This window comes from Glandiceps talaboti, chromosome 2, assembly GCF_964340395.1.
Source record: "Glandiceps talaboti chromosome 2, keGlaTala1.1, whole genome shotgun sequence".
NCBI classification, from domain to species: domain Eukaryota; kingdom Metazoa; phylum Hemichordata; class Enteropneusta; family Spengelidae; genus Glandiceps; species Glandiceps talaboti.
This window is the reverse complement of record NC_135550.1, coordinates 29,002,106-29,019,592: the sequence shown is the minus strand read 5'-3', so window position 1 is coordinate 29,019,592 and position 17,487 is coordinate 29,002,106. Positions and strand designations below refer to the sequence as shown.

Genomic DNA, 17,487 nt, shown 5'->3' with positions numbered 1-17,487 from the left:
ATGCAATAACATCAACACTGAAGATCGGCTGCCATTTTTGTTTGTTTATGTTCAGAATTGCTGTGTCTTGAAGTTTAACATGAACATCATTACATTTAATATCCCATATCAAAGTGATATTTTGCTTTAAATGTCATCAAGAACGATTGATCTAGACATAAGTATAAGATATAATGACAAATATACAATGCATTACTGTGGTAAACAAATCTATTTATGTAGTGTTGTTTTGCAAAGCCTATACTCACATGTCTAACAAATAAACTCCACATAGCCAGTTACACAGGTTAATAAAGACAGACAGACAGACAGACAGACAGACAGACAGACAGACAGGCAGGCAGACAGACAGACAGACAGACAGACAGACAGACAGACAGACAGACAGACAGACAGACAGACACACACACACACACACACACACACACACACACATACTGCTAGACAGACTTACTTTGTTATCAGCATGTCCTGTGCTATTTCGCCTTTCTAGTGGCCTATAATCTTTGGGAGTTGTCCTTTTTTCTCGCAGGGACACACTTCTGTCTCTGGCAAAGTTAGTCTTTGGTGGAGAACTCGGCCTTTTACTTTTGATTTCTTTGCTTGGACTGTTTACTGATGATGATATTATATTTGGGTCTTGTAAACTTTCTGCTGGGGATGTTTCCTATAATTCAAAATGTAAATTTAGACATCAATCTTTTGGCGTTTTTTTTTTTGTAATTGATTATGTTTTTGTAACTTGCTTCCTAACTAATAAGTGTAAAAGTAGAAGACCATAACACTGTGTCCATTGATATATAGTTTTTAAGTGAAAAGTGTCACTTGGGTAATTCATGTTGAGGTACTTTGTGAATAATGTTATCAGAGGAAAGATAACGACTGTTGAACAACAGTCTAAACCTTTTGAGCAAGGACTAGTCAACACAATTCTGATTTGAGAATCAAAAACCTTTTCTACAAAACACGAAGCCTGTATTGTCCATAGATGATGTTTTTTGTAATAATAACATTGTTTACCCCTCATCATACATCTACAAGTGATACGTGGATGTTGCCTGGCTATTCATACACATGGGTATTGTGATAATATATTATACTGAGCATAGATCATTTAATTAGGGTGCCCCAGACTTGATTACAACAATTTATATTTTAATTAAACTCATGGATTATTTCATTTCACATGACAATATATTTAATAATGAAGCATTCTGGTCATTTATTAGCTACTAAAATGTTGTAGAATTATAAAAATCAAATGTAGGCATGAATGATATTATAATTTCAACAATCTCTGAATGGTGTAATACACTTTATTCAGATGAGAAGTGAGACCCACAAGGTGAGAGGTGGGCGAAATGAATGTATGTTATTAGGATTATGCATGTTTCACTGAATATCATGTAATTCAAGTAGCCTTTTGTATCAAAATGATAATGATAAAAACACACTTTAAATTCTAGACTGTGTGCTATCAATATAACAGCTTTGAAAGAATCGTGATTGTGTGTTCATCTGTCCACTAATACAGTAGCACCATATGCCCTGCATACAACTATTACCAGTGAGTGTGTGTATTGTTTGTAGTAGTTTTTATCAATATATGTACATCAAGTTATAGATTGTTGGTTGGGATAAAAAAATTCATATATACTGTAGGTAACTTGAAAAAAATTAATATAAAAATTCATTAAGACATGCAATGTACATGTAGTTGTATATCAGCAAAACCAGACACAATTTTCACAAAATAAATCCAATCTCCTCAGTTTTGTCTTGTCAACATACAGTATAGAACAGTCTTTGTGATAAAGTAACACATGAAGTTTGCCAATAAATACACAGCACAGACAAGAGAATCATTCTAGTTGGGTATTTCGACGGCCTAGTATATCATGGGCATAGAAGTACAACCCTCCTTAAGGCCAATTCCTTCCTTTCCTTAAATGATTCCTTGATTCTCTAACTAGACTGTTGTCAGGAGGGTAGTAAAATCATGGAGACATGTCAACTCTGGCACTTCCTGACAGCATTAAGAGTCTCATTTCAGTTTTATTCCCAATTATACAGTCCACTGATGACTGTGATATACTGCTACTGTCAAGACATGGTAGAAGCACTAAAGCCATAAAAAGGACCTACATTTGTGAAAGTCATAAAATCAAGGTAACCTTTATGCTGTCTACAAATCAAGATGACAGCCACCATCTAGATCTGTGCATGGCTCTACTACTAGTAATAGACTTTTTGTGTGTTGACTTGTACTAAACAAATGCATAGTGTCTATGATTTGGCATCTCCTTGTCTGCTTGCATCAGTGACAAATTGATCATTTACAGTCACAACATAGTAACCACTATAAGAGATTCAGTCAACACATGGAACAAGACATTTCTTCATTCATGAATACATCCCTTCTCTCTGGAATCGACCCTTTTACTCAATCTTTAGTGCAATATTCATCTACCTCTTAGCATTACTGAGTTATTCTTCAGTTGAAATATAGAGCAGTGATAATTAAACAACACTTCAAGTAGACTTAGACAACCTATCTACTGCTCATTTTTACCCCTACTTCAATCTTTCACCTGTAGCTAAGAGACAACCATAGTAGTGTTACTGATAGCACCTTTGTGGCAGTACTAGGAACTTTGTACAGCAACTTGATGTCAACGTAGACAAGCCTGTCCAGGTCATTGTACACCAACTGTCAGCCAAGCCAAACTAACGGAAGTCAACGAATGACCTACATGTAGTATGTACTAACCTGCAGTACACTGGTGTCAATGGGCCGATTATCTTCATCACCTAGCCGACTGCCAACATTGCTGGTTGTTGAAGACTCCAAGTCCTCTGTTAATGAGTTGGATGTTGGGATTCGCTGTGAACTGCCAAAAAAAGGTCTGAAGGGGGAAAAAAATTCAGTAAAAAAGATGAAGCACAGTTTTTTGTCAAGGGCAATCAATATCTATTAAACATTTCAATTATGTTTATATTAAGATTATATCACATTAATTATATTGTAATTCAATCTAATCAGTATTTCTTTGCTATCTTTGTTTCATGTCAAGACTATATATCCACTATTCTTTGATATTTTGCTTTATGTGCAAAGTTGAAAGAACATTCCATTAACATTTATGAAATATCCATCATATACTTAGACTATACAATTATGTTTGGTACGTGCAATCTATCAACCAATCAATCATTTCATTTGCCTCTACTTTAAAGTTGTACCATGTCTTATTTCAGGTGTGATATGCAAACACTTCCATAGATACTCATACATTGAGAGTTGTCATGCGTTATTGGTGAATGGGTTTATCAATGTGTTTACTCTTAAGTCTATATTACAAATAAAATCATGGCATCTGTTCTTACAGAATGTGGGGTGTGTGTGTGTGTATGTGTGTGTGTGTGTGTGTGTGTGTGTGTGTGTGTGTGTGTGTGTGTGTGTGTGTGTGTGTGTGTGTGCCTGCCTGCATGCGCATGTGTGCATGTCTGTCTGCCTGTCTGTTTGTCTGTGACAGTGTCAGTGTCAGAGTGTCTGGTGGTTTATCATTATTGTACAACTGCAATTTGGAAGGAAACCTTGGGTAATTCTTATTAGATAGTATTTAAGAACAGAGAAGCCTACATGTTTTAAACCACTTTTCAGCTACCCTAGCTAGCAGTTCACATGCATATCAAAATCTGTATTCATGTACACACTACTTTAATATTTTTAGATAGGAGTTTTTTTTTATAGGTTTACTCTGAATGATGCTGTGCTTTGCATACCTGAGTACAGGTTTAGGAGTTGATTCAATGCTCATATTGTCTTCCATCTCTGGACCACTATCACTGACATTCAAATCATCTAAATCATCATCTAAGAAATCATCATCTACTGTAGGTTGGTCTTGATCTACATACAGATCCTGCTCCACTTCCACTTCCTCTGCTACTTTGAATTTCTTCAAAAGGGCAATGAACTTTTGTTTGAAATTCCTTTGCTGTAAGGTAGATAGATAACATGTTGATTGGACTACATCACGTCATCATGTAATCATCCTATATAGATCTATGAACACACTGCTTTGCTATTGCATACAAATAAAATCATTTTAACCTATGTACAGAGTAACATGTCTCAATTAAGTCTATGTATACCAACAAAGATATTTTGCTTTGTAATATCATGTTGTTATTATTTTGGACTCTGGTATACCTGTTATAACAACAGAATATTGTAGGAAAGTGCACAAATTGATAAGGTGGCTTAATGACGTACAACATGAACTAAAAAAACTACCGGTACCCATCAAACAAAATAATTATAATAATTGATCAACAAACATAATTTGATCTAATTATGAAACAATCAGCAAAACCACTGAAAGTTCAAAATAATACAAAAACCAAAATGACCTAAATTTACTTGGTCATTCCACTTTACACTATACATGTAGTAACTATTGGTATGTAATGTCCAAACAGCATGGGACATAGGAATGGAAAGTTAACAAATACAGAACTGTGAAGACTCGATTACTATATTCAAACACTGTGGGAGGCATATCGTTGATTCACATATTACATGTTGGCAAACAGTGAGGATGACCAAATTATAGGGATCAAAAATAGACTTGTAAGTACTGCTGGGTGACATGAACCCTTGATTGTGATGACTCTGACAGTCCACAATGTTACAGGATAATCAACTCTTTTCTGTACAATGTTTACTACACAATTAATGCAATATTCACACATATTCTATTTGTTGGGCAAACATTTCAGTAAATTGTCATACATATAAATCAAATCACACCCTATCCCTATTCAAGGCCCTTCCTTATTATAAACTATGGATCTATTCTATGTGGAGACATGAATGATTCTGAAGATAGACAGTTGTAGATAATACACATGATGTATGCTGAAAATAACAGATAGGCTATATTCACATGAATGCAGGCATTAAGAAAAAAATTAATATACACAGACTACATTCCCCTTCCTGCATGCAAATCATCACCAGATTTAAACTTCATCTTTTATCTGACACTTACCCTACTACTAGCTCTAAGCTTGCCTCGTGATGGTTTGACAGCTCTTTCTTGCTCCTCTTCTCCCAGTAAATCCTACAAATCATCAAATAAAGCCATAACATAGGATCTAACAAACAAAACTTACAGTTATACTCAAATATGTGGAATACCTTTAAATTATATTTACCCCCTGTATAACCATCAGAACACCTACATGGCTACAGCAGGACATGCATTATTTTTGGAAACAACAGCTAGTGGTGTACATGTAGGAGGTCTTTTATCAATTAATAATTATCTTTGAAAAGCTACCACACGTCAGTTAAAACCTTGCAATATCTATTTCCATGGTAACCAAATATCTAAAACATAAAAGATGGTTTACTACAATATTTCTTATCTGTGTGCAAGGTTTGAACTACAAATTTGATTTGGCTAAGAATATAATTTTTGATTTGCTGCAAGTGTGGATTTCTTTATGGATATCATATCATTTTGTATTGTAGAAGGTTAAAAGAGCTAATTCACAAATGATAAATTCCATATCAAAAATACACAACATCCCATGGTAACTGTCAATTTGTCAAATGACTTTTCACCTTGATATTAATCACTTTTCCACATCAAATTGTTGAATAAATAGTATGAGTTAGTTTGTGACATTTTGATGTTAAGAGGGCAAACAGGTGATAGTAATGCATGTATGTGAATGTACAAGTATGAGTCACACAGTGAAATATTAGTTTGTTGATTTGAAATATAAAGTGAACAGTGTGTGTGTGTGTGTGTGTCTGTGTCTGTGTCTGTGTGTCTGTGTGTGTGTGCGTGTGTATGTATGTGTGTGTGTGTGTGTGGATGTGTGTGTGTGTGTGTGTGTGTGTGTGTGTGTGTGTGTGTGTGTGTGTGTGTGCATGCATTCATATGTATGCAAACTGAGTTTGAAATGTAGAATTTTAATTTGTTGATTTATAGATGAACTGTTCAAATATATGTAAATATCAACTCAGAATAAAATGAGGATTTAGTTTGTTAATTTGATAACATAATCATTACTGGTTCAATCCAAACAACATCTCAGTACCATTTGTTTCTGATCAGTCCTAGAGTAATACATGAAATTCAAATGTGTTGATTTGTCAATGAAGTGTTTATTATACATGTACATACCTATTGTAGCTGAGTCTCTGAGTAAAAATTGCAATTTATGTTTGATTTGCAAACAAATAAAATAGCAAGTATTTTGCCTAAATAACGTATAAAACTAATATCTAGAAGTTCAGTGTGTGATTTCTGAATGAAAATAAGTATTATATACATATCAGCTGAATGTACAATGTGGATATGTTGTTATACTCCATGCTCATGTTTATGTGTATACAACTATTATTAACATTGTTTTATGAATTGTAATGCCAAAAAATCGAAAGTACAATATTTATAAATATCATATGAAAACAAGCAGTGATGCAAACTTTCTGCAAAAGTACTACATACTGAATAATAGATAAGACACTATTTTAATATCCAGTCCACTGGTATACTTTATGATCTTAAATGCATGACATGTCTGAAAGTTGATTTCAATTAATGTCAATTATTTATTTTTCAACAATTGTAAACTTAAGGGCAGTATCGTTCTGTGTGATATCCACTGCTATAAGAGTTTGTAGAAAGAAGACTCCTTCCAGTGCCACTAAAGCCATCTGGCATAATTGAATTCATCCAAGCTCCATCTGGCTTTACAGGAATGTTTCAAATGCTATGAAAGCAGGGATTTAGACAACTAAGAATGGATTTGGTTTTAGAGTTTGTGGAATGTTTTACACATCTCACATCCATCTGGATAGACAATTACAAATAACCCAGTCTAAGGAATAACACATTCCATCCTATACAAAGTCACAGAGTTAGTCGGCTCCTTTCAAATAGATTGTTTTGTCATGCAAACTTCATAAGAATATGCAATGACTTGACAGAAAGTACACTGACTTGAGTATACTAGTATGCAAACAAATACAGTAACCTAACAATTATCATCAGTCAAGACTTTCTTTGCACACAGGAATATGTAGGAGTCTCCCATCCTTTACATACATGTAAAGAAAATTCTTATGAATTGGCCTGACATTTACATCTTCTCCAAATACATGTAATCTAGACAATTCCTATTTGATTCAAGACATGTTCCCCTGGCAGTAATTCAGTTTATTCTTTCTAGAAATTTGTGCCTGAAAATATCAAATGTTTGGCAGAGATATTTGTATATCATCTACAGATATATATATAGTAGTGTTTCAATTAGTTTACTAAATTATTTCTGAAGAGAAATATAATTATTGTATTAATTGCAACCTTGCACAGCAATACGTAATTTACCGATAAGTAAATTCATCTAGAGTTTCAAAAAATTGCCTTATTAACAGAAACCAGGTCATAATGCCATGGACTCCTTTTTTAAAGAATCTGAATTACCACATAAACCAATGAGGAATAAGTCTGGCAGAGGAGTCCATAACTAATGAGTCAAGTTATGAATTTTTTTTCATCATGACATTTTTTTTTCATGTTACACTTACATAACTATATTCCTAGCAACAATGTTCCAAATTAAGCTGATTTGGAGTGTGCAGTCATGGTCCACTACATTATGTCTTTATATGATGACAGCTTGTGTAATTAGCATAAATGTTGTCAGCGACAATGTTCCAAATAAAGTTAATTCTGAGTATGAAGTCATGGTCTACGGCATATGTCTATGAAAATTATGGCAATTATGTAATTGGCATTTCATATTAATTTCCCATGGGCACTGATACAGGATTAGGTATATGAGAGTAGTTGATGTGGGATTGATGATTATGTTCAAACAGTACTGTAGAGTAGACAGAAAGGTTACTACATTATACATAGGGGGGGTTAGAGGGAGTCTGACATGGATCATGGATGACGTTTGCAGCACTACTACCAACCTTGAAACCATTAAGTAAATCACACCAAACAAGAAAAAACCTGTAACAAGCCTTGATAGAACACAACACTATAAACACACGGACTTTACCTTCACTGTGGAGAGGGAATCATCTGCAACTAAACCAGCCAGATACAGGGACACTGCACCCTATCAAAATACCCCACACCAACCCATAGAAAAAATGGTCAGAGCCATGGCTCAAAAAACAAATTGGTTTATTCTTATTATACTCTTTTGGTATATAGAAAGTAGTATATTAATCTATTGTAGGAAAATGTAGCATTTTGATTAAAGATGATATGCAATACTTCAAGCAATTTACTTTATAATCACAAGGGTTTCATTCTTTCAGGCATATCTTGCATCTATGATCAATATATTCCAGGTGTCCAATAAACGATATCTCAGATTCAATATCTAGTTGATCTGATAACTTAAATTAAAATGCATAAAGTAGGACAAAATGACACAATGCCTTCATTGCAAAAGAATACTTCTCTTACACACGTACACAATAAGTACACATCAGATAAATGTAACCAATATTACATTAACCTAGAAAAGACCATCACTCATTATTACTACTGAATCCACTCTTTCTCTTTTCTGTGCAGCCTCAAAGCTATACGTGTACACACCAACCTCTCACAATATCCCTTCATACTCATCAGATCAATTCTAAATCAATCAAAGTATCTGAGATTCTTCACTGTCCATGTCACTTCTTCTTTTTTTTTTATTCCCAGAGTACGTGTAGGTGGAATAATTACTCTTCTACTATCACTAACACACTGGGCTGGGAGTTGTAAATTTCAACAGCCATTACGTGAACATTGTAAAAGATTGGAAACAAGACCTCCTGGAGGCACTGAATTGATCAGACAGCACCTGTGTAAAAGTACAAATGTAAGAATGCTCAGACAACATATTGAATTGACATGCTACCTTATCTGCGATGAGATCTCCGCTATCACTGCCTTCCTGATCTGAAGAAAATGACTCCTCATCTTCATCGCTATAGTTATACACATCAGGAGAACGGTCTACGTAAAAAAATACAAGAAATGAAATGTCATGACAATCTTACTTTAGTGGTTATTTCATATAGATGCTTATTTCTATTTCAAAATGTAAACATCAATGTGATTGATTCTCAGAAGAAACATAACAGACAGATATCCAAGTAATGCATTTCTAGCTTAAAGTTGATAATACTATGATGATACTGTTTTTAACATATCAGACAGGCTTCATTTGGACTGTGTTTTCAGTTGATAGCACTAGATAAAATTGACTAATCCATCAAATTGATTAGTATTCAAGATTGAGCAAAAAAAACTGATGTCTTCCACTTCCTCTTTTATATTGAAACTTAACAAGTAATGCCTCAATGATTTTGACATCTTCCAATCGTTAAACAACAAAGTCTTATTCAAGAAATGCATAGCATTCTTTATGTATCCAACAGTGGAAAACAACTATCAATCACTGCACTGAGCTGTATACAGTGATGATGTCTCTAGGTGGCTACAATTTCTGAGTCATCTAGTTACATGACTGACACCATTTAATCTGAGAACTCACATAGCTGTAATATTTCTCACTCAATACATATAATAAAGTGACAAAGTTTATGCCACAAAAATCTTCTCTATACTATATTTATCTTTTGTTCAATCTTAAGACGTACAAACATGTTTCAGAAGGAATGTATTAGGCCCACCGAGAAAATACTGCAAGATATATAACCTCAAAACATTATAAAGCTTCATAAAAAGGTCAGCAACATACAACATACTACAAGTCTTCATAGAAAACACAGTCCCCCCCCCCCCCCCTCAAATATGTTTCTTGTGTGTGATGAACAAGTGAAACTGCTTCTGATAATATACATGTATGGACACATACTTGAATTAAATACATGTGTCTTTTTAGTTCTTGTGTACAAATGGAGGATTTTTACAACAAACATGGGCACCATTCAGTAGAAAGTGATATAAAGAGTGACATGATGCATGTGTGTATTTCCCTTGTTCTGTATCACCTTTGTACAAGATTTGAATGAAATTGGTCACTTTTTTAAATATCACAAAGTGTGTACAAATACAAACACAATATGCAAGCCAGGCTTGATTTTGGTAACTGACCCTGAAGGGTTCAAAGGATGCAAACGGGAGGTGGGAGACTATGATAACAGGGCACACATCTGCTATACCAAGGCTATCAGGGCTAAAGGCCATAGTCCTGCTAAAACCCCTTGTGGAGAACACTGGAGTAGACACTCGACTGCAGTCTCTATGTATTACAATTTTTTGCATTAATTAAAAGTGATTTCTTACAACAAATATGACTGCCATCTAGTTATTGTCCATTAAGAATTTTGCATTGGATTTTGCATGTCCGGTAATTGATATCATGGATGGACACACAGACGGACAGATGAGGCCCATTGTAATAGCCCTCCCTGTTCAGGAACTAAAAACTAATGTCATACATTTGTAAAAACATTTATGTCAGTTGGGTTTTCAGCTTCACTACTTTTCCTTTCCTTTGGCAACCACTCTGTTCTGAGCATATACTTGCTTTTAGAAAACAACAAAATATACAGTCAGAGAATTTTGCCAATCTGGATAAAGTGTGAAAGTGAAATCCAGCAAATATGCTTTTACATGTAACCCTTATCTTTATCATATATATCATTCCAACTTAATGACACAGTACATGGCAAAAAAACACTATGATGTGAATTTCATCAAATTTTTAAACTTAATTCACAATTTTCCAAACATGTACAAATTATGCTTTCTATGGAGGTAACACCAGCAGAGCATAATCGTTTATATCCTTGCATTTTTGAAATATGCTTTTATCAAAGGAGTGTCTAAAGGTAGACGTTTTGCTACGTTGAGACTAGTGGACAACTACCTACCAGTTTTGTGAGCTGGTGAACCATGCAAAGAAACTAAAGAGAAAAGGACAGGAAGAGAAAGGAGAAAACTACGTCTACATCCAACATTGAGATTGCAGCATGGAGCCAGTGGTACATCTAAACTGGCTGTGGGTATGTATTTCAGTCAAAAAAACATCAAAAGGGGGAAAAAGAGGTAGAACAGATACTAGTAAGAGACATCCTCTCAAAAGTTAGAAGGAAAGACACCACAGACAAAACAATCTTGTAGACATGTTTTGTCAGCAATACTTATTTTTAGGAGGGGAGGGGGACTTTGCCTATCACAAAAGGTGTAACAATCATGCCACAGAGCTACTGACTTATGTCATGCATACATATCAAATGTGAAATTGCATTTTGGAATGGACATTTAAATTTACCAGCTTTCAATACTTGGCATGCACTTACCTGTTAAACATCATGATGAGAGAGAAAACTACCATAGTCTGTAAACCCTTTTGTAAAAGCTACCTCCATATTACACAAATATAGTTCAAATTTAATCACTTGAGGTTCTTTTATTTTTATTTTTCTAAATTCAGTTTTGAAGGGGTTTAAAACTCTTTCATTCTTTTTTTCTAATCTGGATTTTCATTTTGAAAATCCTAAACTGTCAATGATATCATGATATAGGAAATTAAATAAATGGACCAGCTGTCAGCATTTTTTTACTACGATATTATACAAATTTGGCAAAACACTGCTTACATTGAATCAGGAAGATTTAATAGCTTACTTCATGGCTCATGCACGTAATACGACAGCTTTTGATTAAATTTCTCCCAAACTCTGCAGTTTCTGTATCAAACATATCTACAGTATTTGCAACAATGACTTTTCGAAATCATATCAAACATTTGCTTACAAGTTACACTGTGGTACATTACACAAAACACTTGTTTTTGATGAGGTTGCAAAATACACATCGGCCTTAAAGTTACACAAAATAGTTAATGAAATAATAACTAAGTTATCCCTTTCTTTGCTTTGTATCTTTAATTAAAATATTACGATATTAAAAACAGCTTGAAATTTTTAATATATTCGACAATGAATAGTGTAACATTAATCACAACATGCTAAACTACACGCACAAATATTTACAATAACATGTAGATAGACACACAAACAGACATATAGAATTGAGTGTTTACCTTTACTAGTATACACACACAAGAGAGGAAACAAAAGTTCTTACCATTGCCTCTTCGTTTCCTTCTGACATGCTCCTCTTGATCGACAGGTTGACTAACAAGGCCATACACCACTACTTTTGCTACATGGAGTCGACCATCTTTTGTATTGCTATATAGGTTTAATTCATTGTCAACCGATTTCTGCAAAACCTGTATTGAGAGAGAAAAACAAACAAATGTGGCTGACATCTTTGCTGAATAAGATTAGTATTACAACTTTTTTATTCATTGTCTAACTTTGTAGTACTGATGTTACAACAATACATATCACTGTAATGTAAACAGAATACAAATTATGCAAGGACAAACTTTACATCAAATACCAATCATTTGTATTTCAAAATTTACCTACTACCAAATTATCAGTTTATAAAACATGACTCACATAAAACACAAAAAACATTCTACTTCTTCAAAACTAAACTAAATATGCAAAGATGTCACATTAAAGTATTTTTTACATGTAAAAACAGACAGGTGGCTATATTTAGTTGAATCTCAGACATTTGGCAGACAGCTAATTAAGACTATTCATTCCACGCACTTCTATTCAAGGATATAACTGTTGATGAAATGTTTGTCTTCCTCTTGATTTCAATTTGGATATCTATCTTAATCATACATCATAACAAATGAATATCTAGATTAGAATGCAAACACAGCTTGTCTTATTTTAAACTTACACATTTCAATTTTACAATAGTACTCTATATTTGTACTTAAAAGTGAGTCATCTTTAATACATAAATCATACTCATTATGATTTATGTATTACTGTCTCCTATTTCATCACATATTCACATTTTCCTTTTTTCTATCAGACAGTCTGAGACTTTAGGAAAAGAATATAAACTCCTTCATGGAGACACAAAGTAGGTATGTTAAATCTTCAGCATGACCTGAAATAAAATGGTGACCTATGTGGATTAATTTTTGCCTGAAGCAAAATATTCATTTTTTAGATAAAAAGCCAAACTAATGGAAAGACATGGTATGTAACTGCTTAGTAGATAATAAGAATTTTAGTAAACTAGAGAGTATATTGAAATTACAAACAATAGTTCATCTCTGGAATACACCTGTCAGTATTAAAGTTAAAGAGAAGACAACATGTTGAGATACTTGACCATAAGGAATCAGTTGAGGAATATATCAACCTACTGTTGGAACATGACATAGATATAGACTATTTTACCTCTTGATCTGCTTTACTTCTAAACTGAGAATTCAATAGTCAATATCTGTAGATCAACAAATTTATTTTAACTAGAGCATCAGCTTAACTGTTGTACGGCATGTTTTAATAACAGTACATATACATGCAATGTGTAAATGGTAATAACAAATGTTGGTTTTTAATACTTCCATCTTTATCATTTTCAGCCTATGACTCACATCTTATTGCATGCGAGATTCCTGGGTGATTACTCCTCCAAGCAATAAAATATATTTTTTGCTTCCAACATGTGTATTCCTATTGAACTGTTTGGGGCTATAATCTGCATGATTCCATTTATTCATTGCTAGCATACAATACAGCATGGCTATAATCTTTCAATCCCGATACGAATAATACAGCACACAGAATATCCATCAGGATGATTAGCTTTATCTTGGAGGATCCAGCTGTGTGCTTTCATGTCCTATGAATGTACCATACTGAAGGTGTCATCAGTCTTTTGGCCTGCATTTCACCTTTACAAGTACTGACATTTTTCATCATATCATTTTTCATAAACTTTGTTCTCTTTCCCTTATATGTAGAAATGCATACCACTGGGCAAAGTGTGTGTCTGTATCTGTCTGTCTTTGTTTGACTCTCTGTCTATGTGCGCGTGCGTGTGTGTGTGTGTGTGTGTGTGTGTATGTGTGTGTGTGTGTGTATGTATGTGTGTGTCTGTCTCTCTCTCTCTGTGTCTCTGTGTGTGTGTGTGTCTGTCTGTGTGTGTGTGTCTGTGTCTGTGTGTGTCTGTGTGTCTGGGTATCTGTCTGTCCACCTGTCCATCTGTCTGCCTGCCTCTGTCAGAACTGCCTGTGTAATCAAATGCCATTAGACTGATAACGATTGATCTCAGATGAATTGATTACTGGTCAGGATACATTTCTCTTGATAATACTTGCAAACAATGCTGTGCATATCAACTAGTCTTGATGATATCATTGATAATGATGGTGACGCCAACCAAGTAATGTACAAAATACATAACATGACAAGTTGGATGCATGTAGCTTTACATTCACTGAATAATATGCCTGGTTAAGCTTTGCAAATCTAAAATTTCACCTAATAGTATTCAATACTCTCTCTTAGATTAAAATTCTACTACTATGATTTGACAGGGCAGATTTTACAATGGTTATAACATTGATGATATAAATGAATCCCTGTTAATCATATGTGGGATTATAATAAATCACACTGTGACATTTATATCATTTTTTTTGGCAAATCTGTGTGCTCTGTCACCTGCCTTCTCATTTTTCATTACAACAATGCAATGGGCTATTAGACGATTGGAAGAAATGCATTCTACTTAAAACCCACATACAATTCCTATAAAAATGATTGATACACTTCGATGGAGGGAATGTCCACTGACAGGGTCACCTAATATATGCTTTCAATCTATCTTTCCATAGCAACAATAATTTTACTTCCTTCCGTTCCACTCCAATCATCTGATATCCTACAATACAATGCAGACCAAATCAACCTGAAAAACGTAGTATCTTCAAAGAAGTATTAACACTGCTACACTTCTCTTTGTGTAAAATACCATTATCTTGGCACATCATCACCAACTCATTTACAAAGTAACAACCTATTCATGCTAGTTAGTAAGACTATGGAATAATACTGAGAACATCACAACCTGTCAACTGACTCTAGTACAGTCTTGTTCCATATCATATACAAATATGAATAACTACTCCTAATACATTTAAATATTTCAATAACTTGTATGATCATTCACGATTCAGTAGACCTTTATCAAATATGCCATATTGTTACTTCTATATTTCTAAATGATCCTATTTGTAGACTTCCCTGTATCATACAATGTCATTTTATAACTGACGCGGTGTTCTGTACAATTATCACTGTCAGTATACTGTCATGAAATGATGGTCAATATTATTTATACTTTAATCTAATTTTAGCTTTAATCAAACTATTTCGATTGAAAAAAAGGGGGACTAAAAATAAGTCTATTGTTAAAAGTATGATCAGAACTCAAGTTCAGCTTCAGAGCTATGAATTTGTGTATGGCTACAATGATGGTATTGCCCAGACTGGATTTCTGTCTCATTCTAACTTTAACATGCCATGTCACTGCAAAAAGTTTGATAATTATGGTGTGATATGATATAGGAGATACCAGTATTTATACTATCTGTTGATGGATTTCAGTTTTATCTCAGATTTTCACAAAGAGCAAAGAACAATTTATTGACTCTGTTCAGCTCAGGCCACTTTGGAATTTATTATTATAATCATTTCATGTATGAGCACAGAATGGGTGGAATTTATTTCAATTAATATTACATTGTAAATAATTTGGCAACAGCCTACTAGGATCCTCATATTACACTACACTTCAATGCAAAGAAGTTAGCAAATATTCGTCACACCAGACAATGTGCTGTTTCAGGGCGAATGTTTTTTTCACTGTATCACAATTTGCTAGTTAAAATGCTTGCTACTGCATAGGACCATAATCTGAAACATGTAGCACATCCAAATATGAGATTTCTTGCGACAGTGTTTATCAGTTGTGAATAATAATGGTGATTGCAATGAGACTCATGGCACACATACAACCTTTAGTCCCTTTACTACTTGCTTTCCTAAAGGATAGAGTCATTCATCAATTTATAGCTGGAAATAATTACTTCTTGAATATTTGAATATGAATAGGGATAAGAGAGATTCCTGTGAGACACCATAATACACCTCAGAGAATACATACAAGAACTAGTGAAATACGACAAAACTTCCCTATTAGGTATGACCCTTCACATTCACTGACAAGTGATAACCTTTCCTTAAACTAGTAGTGCTGTTCATTAATTAAAAGCAATTATGTCTTTTAACATCACATTTGTTCCACATCATTAACACTTAAACATAAAATTTAAGTTTTGTTCTAGATGATTGATTACAAACCTTATCTATTATTTTCAATTATGTTAGTTATGCAGGTAATACTTTCATAAATTATGAGTATTAATGATAATAGACCACAAATCTTACAAATTTTAATCTGGATGCGCTGTGAGATGGTTGAATTACCACAACTATTACAGTAATATAATATTTATTAGTATTCTTGGTGACAAGAATATACATTTATCAAACATCAAATCTATGTGTATCTAGCTACTTAAGTAACTGTTGTGTTTCAGTCATCCTTTTTGTTACTATTTACTCTGAAAACATCCCTCTAGATGAGTCAATAATTAGTTAATGCATATATAACTGCTGGGCAAATACAGTAGATCCACAGAAACATGTCCCTGCATCATGATATATTATGCAAACATCCTATTTTGAAAGCAACTTCTGTAATCTAAACCTGAATGCATGTCATAGGGAACTGAGTATATAACATGACTGTCCTGGGGAAGGAGACAACCAGTCACATTTATTCATGTATGTAGCCTTCCTTGTGTGTGGGTGAACAGATGTCAAAAGAGTCACCTTTATATCCGTCAAAACAACAGTAGTTGAGTTTCTATTTAATTGAATTTTAAGCACCTCTCACAGAGAATCTACAGACTTAAATTTCACTGTGGTGATTTGATGTTTACTAAAAGAAATATAAGAAGCTAAGTTTATAAACTTCTTATTTATTCAAGAGAAAATGTTTACTAAAAACTTCATTTAAACTGCTCTAGTGTAATGTTAATGTTAATGTATGCTTTCTATGAATTTAAAAGATGTGTTCTGGCATTATTAGAACTACTGATTGCATAGTAGGCAGTTCCTGTACATTTTTTGATATGTATGATAACTTAAGTATCATCATCATCGGATCATTTATAAGTTATATCCTAATACTAGGTTTGAGTTCAGAAAATTGCAAGTGATGGTTAAGTATACATCAGTAAGTAGAGTACTGACTACCTTTTAATATGCAAAACAAAAATTACACCCCAAAAACATATAAACTCAGCTATGCCCCTTTAAGGTTCCTGGTTTGTATTCCCACTAAGTCTTATCTAATTACATTAAACTTGACAACAATTTTTCAATTTCATTAACCAACAATTCTTTATATTTTCAATACATGCAAACTGCAAAATACCTGGTGACATTGATAGCATACCGTG

At 33.8% G+C, this 17,487-nt stretch overlaps 1 protein-coding gene across 1 annotated transcript in view; it reads right to left on the bottom strand.

Annotated features, from left to right (window-relative positions):
* LOC144449426 (phosphofurin acidic cluster sorting protein 1-like) overlaps positions 1-17,487 on the bottom strand; it is a 58,000-nt gene that overhangs the window by 15,542 nt on the left and 24,971 nt on the right. Inside the window, exons 5-10 of the mRNA XM_078139961.1 lie at positions 12,156-12,303; positions 8,953-9,050; positions 5,058-5,129; positions 3,787-4,001; positions 2,771-2,906; positions 455-667 (exon numbers count right to left, since the gene is read on the bottom strand). Of these exons, the coding sequence (XP_077996087.1) occupies positions 455-667; positions 2,771-2,906; positions 3,787-4,001; positions 5,058-5,129; positions 8,953-9,050; positions 12,156-12,303 (882 nt within the window). The remainder of the gene's footprint in view (positions 1-454; positions 668-2,770; positions 2,907-3,786; positions 4,002-5,057; positions 5,130-8,952; positions 9,051-12,155; positions 12,304-17,487) is intronic.